Source organism: Pipistrellus kuhlii, unplaced genomic scaffold (assembly GCF_014108245.1).
Source record: "Pipistrellus kuhlii isolate mPipKuh1 unplaced genomic scaffold, mPipKuh1.p scaffold_m20_p_7, whole genome shotgun sequence".
NCBI lineage: Eukaryota > Metazoa > Chordata > Mammalia > Chiroptera > Vespertilionidae > Pipistrellus > Pipistrellus kuhlii.
Genome location: NW_023425573.1, coordinates 76,138,041 through 76,153,491, shown reverse-complemented (window position 1 = coordinate 76,153,491; position 15,451 = coordinate 76,138,041). Strand labels below are relative to the sequence as shown.

The 15,451-nt window shown below is 43.4% G+C and overlaps 1 protein-coding gene across 28 annotated transcripts in view; it reads left to right on the top strand.

Moving 5' to 3' along the window:
- The window catches only part of CLASP1 (cytoplasmic linker associated protein 1), a 220,673-nt gene that overhangs the window by 169,405 nt on the left and 35,817 nt on the right, over positions 1-15,451 (top strand). For all 28 annotated transcript variants that reach the window (XM_036422281.2, XM_036422299.2, XM_036422283.2 and 25 more), the window contains 4 exons: positions 2,769-2,847; positions 3,856-3,999; positions 11,121-11,264; positions 12,357-12,463. In XM_036422281.2, the coding sequence (XP_036278174.1) occupies positions 2,769-2,847; positions 3,856-3,999; positions 11,121-11,264; positions 12,357-12,463 (474 nt within the window). The remainder of the gene's footprint in view (positions 1-2,768; positions 2,848-3,855; positions 4,000-11,120; positions 11,265-12,356; positions 12,464-15,451) is intronic.

The window sequence follows — 15,451 nt, the reverse complement described above, 5'->3', positions numbered from 1 at the left end:
TTTCCCTGTTTTTGAGATGTAGTTGCATAGAACATTGTGTAAGTTTAAAGTGTACAGTGTGATGATTTTGTTTTATGTATATATTACCACATAATTTTCATCTTTTTGTTGTGGTGGTGGTGAGAACATCTCAGCTCTGTTGTCTTTAGGACCTTTCAGGTGTATAATACAGTATTGTTAACTATAATTACCACACTGTACATTAGATCCCAGAACTTGCTTATGTTATAACTGTAAATTTGTACCCTTTGACCAACATCTCATTTCCTCCTCCTCCTAACCACTGACAACCACCATTCTATGCTCTGTGTCTGGTTCAGCTTGTTCCCTTTTAGATTCCACATATAAGCCAAAATTAGGGAACATCCCTATACATCAGCTTAGCAATGGACTTATAAAGCATTGACTACAAGGGCGAGGCTGAGCCAGGTGATATTACATGAGTGAAGTAGGTAAGAGGGGAGGATTATGGATAATGTGAAGAAGTGTGGTCAGTGGTGGCCGGGTTGGAACCTGGGCCCATGTGGATTAATGCAACACATTTAAGAATTTTTTTTTAGAAAAAGAAAAGGGATGCAGGTTCAAAACTACAAAAATTACAGGACAGACGTGAAATTTAAATGAAATGCTACAAGAAAAATCTAAAGTGCATGGCATATATTAGATCTTGTGAAAGCCAAATAAAACTTTGTGAACCAGACTTGACCTATAGGTCACTTGCTAAATTTAAGGGAATTTATGAATGTCAAGATTCATTTCAGATTTTGGGGGATGGCTGGAATATTATGATTGCATTTCCATCCTTTGATGATTAAGAAAAACAATTATTCCCTTCTGTTAACTTTTCTGGATGTCTCTTTAAGAATTCTGTTCTCATATTTGGTCTGTCTCTAAGGCATGTTTATCATTCCTGGTCTCAGCAGCTGAGATGTGTAGCTGCTTAAGGTTATCTGGGATCAGTGTGTCCAGGGGCTCAGTGTTTGCTGAGAGCTCTTCCTCAGGTAATAGACCTGATTGCAAGCAAATCTGCCTCAGCTTCCTGTCCTTCGGCTGTGCCAACAACCGAGCACATTTCCTGGTTAAACATCAGTTTATGCTGCAGAAGAAAGGAGAGACATTTTGTGTGTCGTTTGTTGACCTTGTTTCTTTAATTTATAGCCATGTGCTATGGTAGAAAAGGGTGTGCTGTTGGGTCAAACTTACTTCTTATTAATAATTATAATGCTACCGATACTAGTACCTAGTATGTGTCATGCACTGTACATTTTTTTATATTCATTTAAATGTCACATCTATCCTGTGATTTTCATGATTTTGAACCTGAATTGCCCCCACCCTTTTTTTTTTTTTTTTTTTACTATACTTCTGTAGATTGAGAAAAATCTCTAAGAGTCCCAAGACAGCAATGCAATTGCTCAACCTCAATTGTAATAGATGTTTGCATTGCGGTATCTTTCCATTATGCATCTTTACACTGAGATTAGTAATGGCAGCATTTTAAGAGGGGGAGAGCATTGACTTTCCTAGGCAAGAGCCTTCTGTGTCACTCAGTTAGACCAGAGGTGTGAGATGACTAAAGGAAAGGGAGTGGTACCAGGTAAGAAAGAGCAGGAGGGGCCTGCAGGGGCCCCGGTTTCTATATGGGCTCTGTAGTTACATGTGGGGGTATTTTGCTGATTGCTCCTCAGGCGCTGTTCTCATGATTTTGCCAAATAGAGATTATAAGCAATCACCAGAGGAGGACAGTACAGTTAGCTTAAGTGAGGTCAGCTTTAAACTGCCTGATCAGGGAGTAAAACTAAGATTTGGAAATTGGCAGTATTTTCCGATGAGCAGTATTTAAAAAGATAGCTGGAGAGAAGATGAGCAGACCCCCTAGAAGGCAAGTACAAATCTCTTCCTTATAAGTTTACTAGAGACTCGGTGCACAAAATTCGTGTATGGGTAAGGGGGGGTGTCCCCTCAGCCCAGCCTGCACCCTCTCCAATCCAGGACCCCTTGGGGGATGTCTGACTGCTGGTTTAGGCCTGATCCCAGTCAGACACAATCTGGGACCACTAGCCCCTAACTGCCTCCCCTGGCAGCCTGATCACCCCTAACCGCCTCTGTCTGCCAGCCTGGTTGCCCCTTACTCCCCCCTCCACCTGCTGACCTATCACCCCTCACTACCCCCCACTATCCCCGCTGGCCTGGTCACCCCAACTGCCACCCTCCCCGCCAGCCTGGCCGCCCCTAACTGTCCCTTCTGCCAGCTGAGTCATCCCCAACTGCCCCTCTGCCAGCTTGGTTGCTCCCAACTCCTTCCCTTCCCCCACCGGCTTGGTCACCCCCAACTTCCCGCCAGCCTAGTTGCCCCATGCAGCCTCTGTTCAGTCATTTGGTCATCCCTCACTAACCCCCCCTGCTGGCCTGGTTGCCCCCCGCAGCCTGCTGTTCGGTCATCCATCAGATTGTTTTGGTCAGGACGGCCCCTGGCTTTTTTGTATTAGGATTGCTTAGTATGAATTTTTAAACTAGCATACTCAAAGTAAGTTTAGTAAGTGTTTTGAGATGTTTAATATGGTTGACTTTTTAAAAATATTTTCTGAAATGCATATTACTTTAGTATTTAATATAAAATGAAAAATGTTTAAAAATGTGAACAAACTTGCATTTACTTATGTTAATCTACAATAGTTTATGTTTTTGTTTTTATATGATTTTATATTATTTTTTGTTACAAATTTTTCTTAAAGGACAAGCACTTTTTTTTTTTTTTTTAAACCCAGGGACTCATTTCCATTTGATCAACAATTTAACATTTTGATGAGATTCATTGTGGATCAAACTCAAACTCCTAACCTCAAGGTTGGTAATTATTTGTCCTTACAATTCAGCCACTATATGTCGAATCAGTTTCCTTGTATTTGCTGGTTACGCATACACCTGCTGAGAATGTTCCTGTCCACCTCTTTGTGTACTTGCTTTTATTTCTTTTGGTTAAGTACCCCGTAGAGAAATTGCTGATTTATTGGGTAGGCATATGTCTAACTTTACTTTAAATTGTTAAGATGGTTGTATTATATTCCTACCAGCAATTTTATGAGAATCGTAGTTCCACATCCTTGCCAACATTTGGGTGTTATTATATTATTACTCTCACAATATTTAAACTAGAAAATTCTAATTTGTTGAGATACATGTTTCATATTGGAACTTTTAAAAATATTAGCATTCTAATATGATTAACTTGTTACATATTGTTGTAAAATCATACCTGTAATAACAAGACTAAATTGGAGGCAAGATATGTATGTGTTCATTTGAATTAAGTCATGTACATCACCTGTTCTTTATCATTGGGGTTTAGGCTAGGCCCAATCAGTAGCAACTCTTTTCTCCTGAGGTCAGAGCCAGCCGGGACATCAGTGGAGTAGTTAGGGCGGAGTGTCAGCCTGGTTACTGAACATGCTGCCTTGCAACACCCAGCCTAGGCTGTCTAAAAAGCAAAACTAGCTTCCGCCTTGTGCTTGCCATCCCGGCTCCTGGCAGCGCTCGAAATCCCTCTAGACAAGGGCTCCGCCCTCTGCATGTCCTGCAGGAAGGCGGGGAGCCGGCAGCGAGGCAGGGAGTGGGGCAGGCCTTCCCTGCGGCACACCACTCTGGAACTGAGGAGCATTAGGCTGCATGCACTCCCGTACCACACTCCCCTCAGTCACCCACGCTTCCTCACCTGATGGGTGCCGGCTCCATGTGGAACCACAAACCCCAGAAGGTGCTGTTGCCTCAGGAGGGTTTACTTTTCTCTGATGATCAGTTAGGAGTTCTACTCAGACTTATAAAGTGTACTTAATGTTCGTAATGATGGTCTTTCAGGTCAAAGTGGCAATCCTGAAGTACATTGAGTCTCTCGCCAGGCAGATGGATCCAACTGACTTTATAAACTCCAGTGAGACCAGGCTTGCTGTTTCTAGAATTATAACCTGGACAACAGAACCAAAGAGTTCCGACGTGAGAAAGGTACGTTTGATGCGCTGCAGCCAGCCTTACTGACCGGCTGTCCTGCTGTCGGAGAAAGAGCCTTATCCTGAGACGGGCAGACACCCCCAGACTCAGGCAGACTCTGCACTCCTCTGGGAAAGCCTAGGCTTGTCTCTGCTCCTTCTCTCTCCAGCTCTCCCTTGTTCCAGTTTGTGAATGTTAAAGATCTGAAATCTTGTATGAGGCGTTCATGGTTTTCTTAGGCATCTATTTATCTTTTTATTGTGTAAGCAGTTTAGTGTCTCTTACAAGGAATTGGTTTCCCTTAAGTTAGTTTTATGTCATGTACTTTGAAGATAGACTTAGGTCTAAGGCTACCTGGCCATATGGGCCTAATAGGAAAGTGCGGTTGAAAGTTTGCTAAGAGATAATGAATTCTTGAATTTAAAAAGAGCACAAACTTTCCTATCCTCTATCACTTTTAGAACACACAGCTCGAACTTCACACATTTATTATCTCGTAGCTTTGCGGCTCAGGGTGTGTGTCCTCTGGGTCCTCTGCTTGAGTCCTTATCAGGTTGAAGTCAAGGTGTGGTCTGGGTCTGCCATCTCTTCTAGGCCACAGTCCTCTTCCAGCTCCCTGGTTCTTGGCCAGGTCCAGTTCCTTCCAGATCCAGTGTAGGACTGACGGGCCTGCTTTTTTGCTGACTGTCAACAGGGGGTGTTCTCAGCTTGTAGAGGCTATTTGCCATCTCCTGTCACCTGATTGTCCCCACAACGTGGCAATAGGATTCTTTAAAGCCAGCAGGAGAGTTATTTGAAGAAATAATGTCCCAAATTTGATGAAAACAATCTACATAGCTAAGCAGCCCAGGAAACTCCAAGTGGGATTTAAAAAGAGCACTACACCTAGATACATCACAGTAAAACCATTGGAAGGTGAAGACAGAGAATCTTAAAGCAGCTCAGCATCCCCCATGATCCTCAGTGTGACCCACAGCTGGTTCATCTGCACCCACAGAGTCCCTTCTGTGCTAACAGCTCGGGCGATGTTCCGTCTTAGTCATGAGTGCCCTTCTCTGCAGACGGGGACTGTGCAGGCTTGTGCAGCAGGAGCCAGAACCATGAGCCTTTCAGTGTTTTGCCTACCAAGTAGGTTGGCAGGAATCTTCCATAGTTACCTGGTTAAATGGGGAGCTTCTTAAATTAACTGCCAATCGTGATAAGGTTCAACTTAGCAGATGCCCCTTCGCTTTCTGGGAGCCATCTGCAAAGGCTTCCGTTGTGCATGCAAAGCACCAGTGAGTATGCGCTGCGACCCAGCTCAGCTAGGTGTTTTCCGCCCCATCACTACGTGCCCACACATCAGGGCACTGCAGAGTAAGACTTCCCAAAGCCCCTTTATATGAATGCTCTGTTTTCAAGTACCATCATTCTACATTATATTAATGCTAGAGGTCCGATGCACAAAATCTGTGCAAGAGTAGGCCTTCCTTCCCCCGGCTGCCAGCACCTGCTTCCCTCTGGCCCCAGGACCTGGGCTTCCATCCAGCTGCCAGCAGGCACCCAGGACCCGGGCTTCCCTCGCAGCCCTGGCTTTGTCCGGAAGGACATCCGGTCTAATTAGCAAATTATGCTTTTATTATTATAGATTATTATAGATAGATACTGTTGTAGGTGACGCAGCTACCTTACCCAAAGCATTGGAGATGTATTTGAAAGACTGTCTACATGAATGTAGCAGCTAAATAAAAAATACTTAGAAATTGTGATTATTTATTACTCTGCTCTAAGATCTAAAATTGTCATTATTATTTTAAAGCTATAAAATATAAAATGGGTTTTTTATTGTTGTTGTTAATCCTCACTCAAGGATATTTTTATTTTTTTCATTGATTTTTTTAAAGAGAGAGCAAGGGAGGGAAGGGGAAAGGGAATAAGAGAGGAAGAAAGAAAAACATTGATGTGATAGAGACATATTGATTGGCTGCCTCCTGCCCATACCCTAACTGGGGCTGGGGATCAGACCTGCAACCAAGGTACATATTGCCCTTGACCCAGAATCGAACCTGAGACCCTTTGGTGCACCTGACACTCTAACCACTGAGAAAACTGGCCTGAGTTAAAACAAGTTATTTTTATCTGGGTGATTTAATACACTAAAGACACTCTTGCCTGTTTCTTTTAAATAGATGTATGTTTTGCCTCTTTCAGTTGCAGAGTTATTAAAGGGTATATCAAGTGCTAGGGAAATCTTAGTGACTTAAAAACACTTTATACCCTAACCCGTTTGGCTCAGTAGATAGAGCATTTGCTTGTGAACCAAAGGGTCCTAGGTTCAATTCAGGTTAAGGGTGTGTATTTTGGTTGCAGGCTTCTCCCCAGCCCAGGCCCTGGTCAAGGCATGTGCAGGAGGCAACCAATCAATGTGTTTCTCTCACATTGATGTTTCTCTCTTTCCCTCTCTCTTCCACTCTCTCTAAAATCAATGAAAAAATATCCTTGGGTGAAGATTTTTAAAATCCTATCTGATAAAAGTGTAATATGCAAATTGACTATACCTTGGCTACACCCACAAGCCACACCCACCAGCCATTCAGGAGCGATTATGCAAATCAACCCAACCAAAATGGCTTTGGCCATGGCCCCAGCAGGAGGTTTGGGTTTCCCTGCAATGGAGGAAGCCAAATTTCCACACACCCTGGCGGCCCCAGGCCTCCACTCAAGGCTACAAAGTTTCAATTATAGAAGATAAATATATTCCAACAAAAATGGTGGCAGCCACAGAGCCGGAGCGAGCAGGAGGTTTGAGTTGCCCCTGGAGATGGAGGAAGCCAAGTTTCACAGCCCTGGCCTGTCTTGGCCTCAATCAAGGCTACAAAATTTCAATTATAGAAGATAAAGAAATCCCAGTAAAAAATGTCTGGGGCCACAGAGCACCTCCCGTTGACTTCTGCCTAGGCCACTCTTCTTTCTGTAATCCTCATCTGAGGATTTTTTTCTATTGGTTTTTAGAGAGTGTGGAAGTGGGGGAGAGAAACATTGCTCTAAGAGAGGGTCGATTGGTTGCCTCCTGCATGCGCCCTTCCTGGGGCAGGGGATCCAACCTGCAACCCAGTTATGTGCCCTTGACTGGGAATCCAACCTGTAACCCTTCAGTGCGCAGGCCGACACTGCACCCACGGAGCCACCAGGCCAGGGCTGCCTCTGAGATTGAGCAAGTAATTTAACCTCTGAATCCCTTTTACTTATTTGTAAAATGAGAACAAGAACACTTGCTTCAGACGTTATTGGGAGGAAAGAAACAGCTGAGGGTGCCTCCTTTGCTACTGCTTGAGGATTGTTTTGGTTTTGTTGCTGATAGTGGAACAAATTGAGAACCAATTTTTTTTCTGGCATTAGGAAGATTTCTCTTCACTTAAAGGAGTGTGGTAATGACAGTAGAATTTTGAACAATATGTTTATATCTTAGGATTCAGAATCCCTTTGCTTATCATATGTGATTCTCTAACGTCTATCGATAGCAGCTACTTTGTCAGAAGAAATAACAGATTAGCCCCAGATGATGTGAGAAATGAGGGAAATGAAGATGGCAAAGAAAAGAGGCTGTTCCTGGGACAGGAAAAGCATATAAATAGCCTTCAAAAGTTGAAATTTCAAAAATTGAAAAAGCGTTAAATTTCCAATTATAGATAGGCAGTGTGGCCTACTGAAAGCTAAGGATCTTACCATTGACTCCTATCTCGGCCGAGCTGTGACTGCCCCTTTCCGGCCTCACTTTGACCTCTGGCTTCTGCTTCCACAAGAAGACTGCTCCTTCCAGGAAGGATCTTGGTTGTCAAGGGCCTAGCAAACCATCGATCCAGGGTTAAAACTGGGAGATGCTACTGTTACTCTTCTTCTTAATCTCAGCGTAGGATCCTGTGTGGGTCGTGTTCTAAAAGGAGCCGCATGCTTTTCCAGCTCCGCTAACCGTGCTTTGTTTCAGCACTGCTGCTTCTCTGACGAACTCCCGCCTTTCATGTTGTAGTCCCCGCTGCAGCGTAGTCGTGTAGGTGAGGATTTCCCCACTAGGTCAGCTTCCACCTGCTCTGGGCGAGGAGAAGGAAACTTGGAAGAAACTTGTAAACAGGTAGATTTAAAACTGCACTTATTTGAAAAGATAGTTTGCTGTTTGCACTTCAGAATATTAATACTGATTACCCTTGTGGAGACACTGAGAGGATTTTGAAGAAACCTAAAATTAATATAATTCTATGTGAGTGTGTGTGAAGCTGCGTAAACGTTTGTGTTTTGCTATGTTTTTATGATTAACTCCCTGTCCAAAGAAATAGCCACATCCAGTGCAGACCTCTACCCTATTTTCATGGACCAGTAAAGGACGGCTTCTAAGTATGAAATGCCTGAAGGTTTTCAAATACCTTCTCTTCGTGATTTTCTAAAGAAAATTTTTAAAGTCTGAAGGGAATAGTAATAGTTGCTTAATCAGCAAACTCCCCTTCCTCCCCAGTTTTCCGTTTCCCCTGAAGCGTTTGCCAGAGCTCCATGACTCCCTGTCCGGAGGGTTATTTTCTGCTGTGAAATGCACAGCTGATAACCTTGGGACTCTGACACAGTAGCAGTGACATTGGAAGAATCCTTCAACCTTACCCCCCCACCAAATTCTGTGTAGGGGCATGAATGGTAATCATTGCTTTTTACAGTTGTTATTTAATCTTTAAAATAAATAAATTGTCCTAGCGTCGTTCATTAGGAAAAGTCAGCGGCCCTCTGGAGGTTTTGTGTGGCTATTTAGTGCCTTTTGCGGAAGGCACGAGTTCAAAGGTGGGACAAGAACCTGCTCCTCTTGATTCCTTACTGAACGTGAGCTTTTTCCGGTGGTCTCTCCAACTCATCCCATATTGGGAATTATTTCTTTAGTGGGAGGATATTGATGGTAATGACAAATACAGCTGTTTTCTCTTGGATTCTAGTATTCTAGCTTCTCACTGACACAGAGGGTTGTAGATAAAATATCTTAGGACCATATACTTTGATTCCTTTTGAAACTTTGATTTAAAGTATTTTTTAAATTTCACTTTTTATCCATTTATGGAGCTTTAATCTCATTAGAAAAATATTGCATTTTGAAAATATCTTTAACCCAAGGCATAACTTTTGAGAACTGTATAAAATCAAATTCACTTTATATTTTGGAAAATGTAAAAATGAATTGTATTTATTTATATGTGTAAATCACACACATATACCATCTGTCCATTGAGTTATGTTTTCAAAATTCCCTATCTTTCTATTTTATTTCTTAAAGAAATTCAACTTTTGTATTATTGAGAGATAGCTCATTAGTGGGTCACAGTAAAATCTGCTGTACTTCCCCCCACATGACAGAAAAGTTACTAATGTTAAGTAGCCGTGAATCAGCCCAGTTTCTAGGCCCATCATCTTGCAGCCTGCAGAGCCCTGGAAGATCCCACTCCTTTTGTAGTTTACTTCATGCAAAGCCTCAAGTAAGTGTGTGGCATTGGATATCATGTCACTCTGGGAAGCATATACTATTTCCATTTTATAATTTTCAAATGTCGTTTTCAGTCAGCCAAAAAGTAATTGCCTAAACTTTCTTAATTGAATTTGGTCAGCATTGATTTCCTCCCCTGCTAAATTAAGTCCGCTTCTTCCTTTCTCTTTGAAGTGCAGTTTTTCTGCATGCACCTTTTCTAACATCTAATACAACGTGTTTTAAATGCACAGGTTCCTTTGCATGTTTTTTTGGAATTTGCTTTACACAAACATTGAAATCATGTTACTAGTATATTAAATGGGTGGTGGAATGGATTCCTCCAGGTAATGATTTATTAAGAATGATACACAATAATGAAATAGAGAATTGTGTATTTTAGTACAATTATAATACCACTGTCATGAAAGCACCTGGCCTGTTGTGATTTAATTGGAATGGAAAGGTTACTAACGCCTGTGTTTGGAGGTCAAGAGAGAAGTAAGATACTTTTGCCAAATGCTATGTGTAGTGAATCATTATAGATATGTTTGACATATTGAAAAGTAATTTTTGATTATTCTGTAAAGAACATCCTACTGATGTTTTAACATTCATAATTAATTTTTATGTTTGGTTAAACACATTTGGGTCTTAGGATTTTCTTTTCTTTCCCCAGGCATAAATATCAATTTTGTCTTTACCAAAAATTAATTTTCACATTGTAAAAGCATTGAAATAGTTAGTGATGCTTATTTCCAAAGAATTTCCCTGTGGGGTAATATTATATGTTATGGGGATATTACTGAGATCCTAAAAATTACAGTCTTTGGAAAAATAAAATTACGTTTTTGGTCAAAAGATTTTCATAATGTGCTTTCCTTTCTTTTGACTCTTAGCAATTTGTAAGAAATGCCAGTTAGTACTTAGTAAAATGTTCTTGGCGTAGTTTTTCTAAGTCAAACCTCTGTAACCAGTCCTTAGGCGTTGTGTTAAGCTCTGAGCGCCAGCTCTGCACTAGCAGAGCGCTTGGCTGCCTCTGCCTCGGCTGATTGCGTCCCCTGCCTTGCCCTGTAGTGACTACAAGCAGGCCTGCAGCACGTTGTCCCATTAGTAAGCAAAGGTAGAACATTTTCTGAAAGGCAAAGTAATACATTTTTAATTTGTATCATGCGATTCGGCTTTGCTTCTCAAAGACTGTCTCTTCCCTGAATTCAGAGGTGTGAGAGTAGGAGTTTTTCAGATGCATTTAGCTGGCTTTTTCTAGTATTTCTCAGTCACCAGGAGTGGGGTTGAGGAAGGCGGACTCTCAAGGTAACCTGGGAGCTTGTTTAGAAGCGTGTTGTATGTATTCAGCACCTTCAGCCCTGGTGCTCCATGGAGCAGGGAAGCTTTCGGGGTGTATTATGAATGTGCTACACAGGTCCGAGGCCAGGGCGTTAGATGCACCCAGGACTTACTCTCCAGGTTGAAGTGAGACTATTTATAGTTGGTGATACAATTTTTTCCAGGAACATTTTATTTTTGTTTTTTATAGCAAAGATGTTCTTTTATTATTTATTTTATTCATACATAAATGTTTTCTTTTAAAAACAATTTTCATGAATATTTTGACCAAGATACGTTGTTGGACTCTCCATCAGTTAATTCTGTCTTCTGTTCCTAGGCCGCACAGATTGTGCTAATATCGCTGTTTGAATTGAACACTCCTGAATTTACTATGCTACTTGGTGCCTTGCCCAAAACATTCCAGGATGGTGCCACCAAACTCCTGCATAACCACCTCAAGAATTCCAGTAACACCAGTGTGGTGAGTGCTTCGGCCACGTTGGTGTTGGTGCCTTTGTGGGCTGGCCATGGCCTTTGTATGTCCCTCGTCTACAGCTTGCTCTAACAGCCAGCTTGCTTCCTCTCTTTTAATAGACTGGGTGTCTCAAGAGTGGGAGACCAGTTTTAATCCTGCCTTATTCCCAATGAATGAATTAAGGAACCTGGCATTTAACTATGGCCATGTTCACTCCGCTCTGTTTGCTAAATGGTTAGAGTGTCAGCCTGCGGACCAAGGGGTTGGGCTTCAATTCTGGGTCACAGGCTCAATCCCTGGCCCAGTCGGGGCGCAGGCAGGAGGCAACCAACTGATTGTGTCGCTTACATCAATGTCCTCCCCTCCCCTCTCCTCCCCTCTCCTCCCCTCCCCTCTCCTCCCCTCCCCTCTCCTCCCCTCTCCTCCCTTCTCCCCTCTCCCCCTCTTACTCCCTCCCCTCCTTTCTCTCTAAAAAATAAAGTCAATGTAAAATATATCCTTGGGTGAGGATATTTTTAAAAAAGTAAATGTAGCCATTCCTTTTTCTCTCTTTTTTTGAAATATTTTTTTTATTTATTTTTTATTTTTAGAGAGGGGAATGTAGGGAGGGAGGGATTGATAGAGAAAGAGAGACATTGATGTGAGAGCGAACATTGATCGGCTGCCTCCTGCACATCTCCTACTGGGAGTTGAGCCTGAAACCCAGACATGTGCCCTGACCGGGAATCACACGGCCCCCTTTCAGTGCACAGGATGATGTTTGACCAGCTAAGCCACTCTGGCTGGGACAATATGGCCATTTCCTTAAGTTAGGTTATTCAGTCACTTACCTGCTTTTTTATGCTGTAGAGATGTAAATGCTCTATTGTGTCTGTTACTCTAGCACAGCTGGCATCAGTTATTCAGTTTCAGGAATGCCTATATGAAAGTCATCCATTTTTTGTTTAATAAGCACTGAAATTTGGCCCCAAGGATTCAGAAAAAGAATCTTCCTGATTGTACAAATTTTGCGCATGTGGGTGAAAAGGCCAAGGGTAAAGTGGGCCGTGTCCTGGATTTAGCTCTGGAGTAATGATGCTTATTCTGCCTCCACCCCAGGGCTCCCCGAGCAACACAATTGGCCGGACTCCCTCCCGACACAACAGCAGCAGGACCAGCCCCCTGACCTCACCCACCAACTGTTCCCATGGCGGCCTGTCTCCAAGGTAATGAGATTCGACAGACGTGAAGACACTGAAGTGTAGCTTATTTTTATATTTTTTACCAAGCTTAATGCCAAAAGTGTATGGGTGTCAGGAGATCATGGATCCCAGTCCTCAGCCAAATCTTAACTGAATAATCTTGGGCAATATGTACAGTGAAGCGTGTGGTTTGTACTGAATGTTCTCTGAGATTCTTCTACTCTGAGCACTGTCCCTTAAAGGTTTGGAAGCTAAGAAGTTACATTTAGCACTGCTACACATAGAAATCGTTAGAAACTCATCGCCAGGCTCTGAGGGGTGGGGGCATTGGAAAAGGGTGTTTGGTCATCTCCGCAAGCCCGTCAGAGCCCGCCCACACAGAGTCAGTAGTTTTGCAGCCCAGTGCCCGCTCAAGCACAGCTGCTGTCATTCTGGGCTCGTGTTTGCAGCAGAACGCTCTCTGGGGGAGAGAGTAAGAACCCGAGAACTGAACTTGGAGCAGCATTTCAGACTCACTGAACGTTGGCCTACGGAGTCCGATGCCATGGCTGAGAGGAGAAGATGCTCTGCCTCAGGACCTGTAGTGAACGCTGCTCCTCCCGGCCAGGGGCGCAGCAGTCCGCAGGTGGCTCTGGGGACTGGCGTGTGCGGGAGGCCCCAGGGCCTCCCTCAGAGCAGTGACTCTAGGCCGGGCTCTGTAGGTGAGAGCTGGAGCCTGGCCTGCCAGCGCCGCACATGCTTCTACAAGAAGTCTGGGATCACTGACAGCGAGCATTAAGGGGCTGTGTCTTAAGTGTTTCTGACATCAAGATCTTAAAATTATAAGAAAATAGTGCAAGTATGCCATTTTCCCTTTAAGGATTGCCTTTCTAGTAGGAAGAGAATCAAAACATAAGTGCCTTTAAATTTTTATTTTTAAATAATCAAGAGTCTCCCATACTCCTCTGTTCTTACCAGTGAATTTCTCTTCAGTTCCTCAGGTTATCGTATAAATATTTTGGGACATATCAAATTTGTATTTTTTTTTTTTTTTTTTTTTTTTTTTTTTGTGAAGCCAAGTGCTCTGTACGCTTATAGTCACAGTACCCCCCTGTTCATATTGCCTTAGGTTATTCATCTCAAGGCCCTCCCAGCACCATAAGTAGGTTGAAGTCTGATGTTATGACTCCAAATCAGGGCTGTTGTCATGAATCAGCAGCAAGCCATTCTACTTAGACATTGAGACCAGAAACTCATGAGAATGTGTCTGACTTTCAGGTGTGGCTCAGGCTCGGCAGCCACTTGTTTTTAATGCTAACATCTCTGTATGTGTCACAGTGTGTGATGGCCTCGGGTCAGTGCTAACCGCTAAGGCACAGAGTTCTCTGGCTATAAAGTGTTGCTTCTGGAAATTATACTTTGCAACATCAATGAGAAATCTGTTCTTTCATAATACACAGATCATACTTCTTGTGTTTTAATTATTTCATTATCAGGGTGGCACACTCTCTGAGTAATAAGCAAAAGGTAAAACTCAAATTAAGTATTTTATTAATTGTGCTAATAGTCTAAGTAAAAGATTGTTGGGAGCTGCTAGAGTAATTTGTTAGATCTAAGAATTGTCCAAGTATTAATCTCATAGATCCCTAAATTATTAAAAATTTTATTTTTTCCAGATAATCATTCATTTTTAATTGGCTTAACTTGAATGTTTACTGCTAGGGTTACAGGTTGGTAGAAGAAATGAAGAGATTTATTTTGTATATTAAAACATCCAAGTGTGGCCTAAATAGTTTTTTGGTTAAAAAATTCTTCTTTAGGGAATTAGTTATATAGTTTTTTTTCGTTTTTTTTCTTTCTTACATATATTTTTATTGATTTCAGAGAGGAAGGGGGGGGAGAGGGAAACATCATGATGGGGGAGAATCCTCACGCCCCGCCCTGGAGATCGAGTCTGAGTCCCAGGCCTGTGCCCCGATCGCTCCCTCCTGGTTCACAGGGAAACACGACCCGAGCCCCGATCGTTCCCTCCTGGTTCACAGGGAAACACAACCCCTGAGCCCCGATCGTTCCCTCCTGGTTCACAGGGTAACACGACCCGAGCCCCGATCGTTCCCTCCGGGTTCACAGGGTAACACGACCCGAGCCCCGATCGTTCCCTCCGGGTTCACAGGGTAACACGACCCGAGCCCCGATCGCTCCCTCCGGGTTCACAGGGAAACACAACCCCTGAGCCCCGATCGCTCCCTCCGGGTTCACAGGGTAACACGACCCGAGCCCCGATCGCTCCCTCCGGGTTCACAGGGAAACACGACCCGAGCCCCGATCGTTCCCTCCGGGTTCACAGGGTAACACGACCTGAGCCCCGATCGTTCCCTCCGGGTTCACAGGGTAACACGACCCCTGAGCCCCGCCGGCTGGGTCTTCCCTTCTGTTTTTAAAAGCATGTGCCCTAGTCCGTGCTTAACTAGCCAGATGGGCTTAGCCACGTTTGTATCATTTGGAGAAATGATTTTCTCAACTAAAACCACCCCAACTAGGAAAAACGGCCTCACAGCATCACCACTGGCAATATTCAAATAGGTGATGTGCTTTCTACCGGGAAAATTCTGAGCGGAAGGAACTCTTCTCGCTGGGAGAGTGGCCGGCCGCCCACGCCCGAGGGCCGGTCCGCACGGGCTCTGAAGCGCCGCCCCTTGGCCTGCGCGCCCCGTGACAGTGGCTTCCACGCTGAGGGGAGAAGTCGGCGTGGGAGTTTTCAATCTAATGTTGACTGTCAAAATGAATTATTATCTTTTTCTCCAAAAATTCTGCCCTTGAACATGGTGGCAATAAGGAAGTATTCTAAAAAGATGGGGTGGAGGAGATCTAATTTGGTAGTTGTTTTTTTGATCACTAGTGAAATCGCTTTTATTAAGCTAACAGTATTAGATAAACCATAGCAAAATGACTGAACTTTTATGGGACATTCGTCACTTATTTCTGTGTGAGGGAGGAATGACTGCTTATTCCCAACTAGTGACCAGACACTCC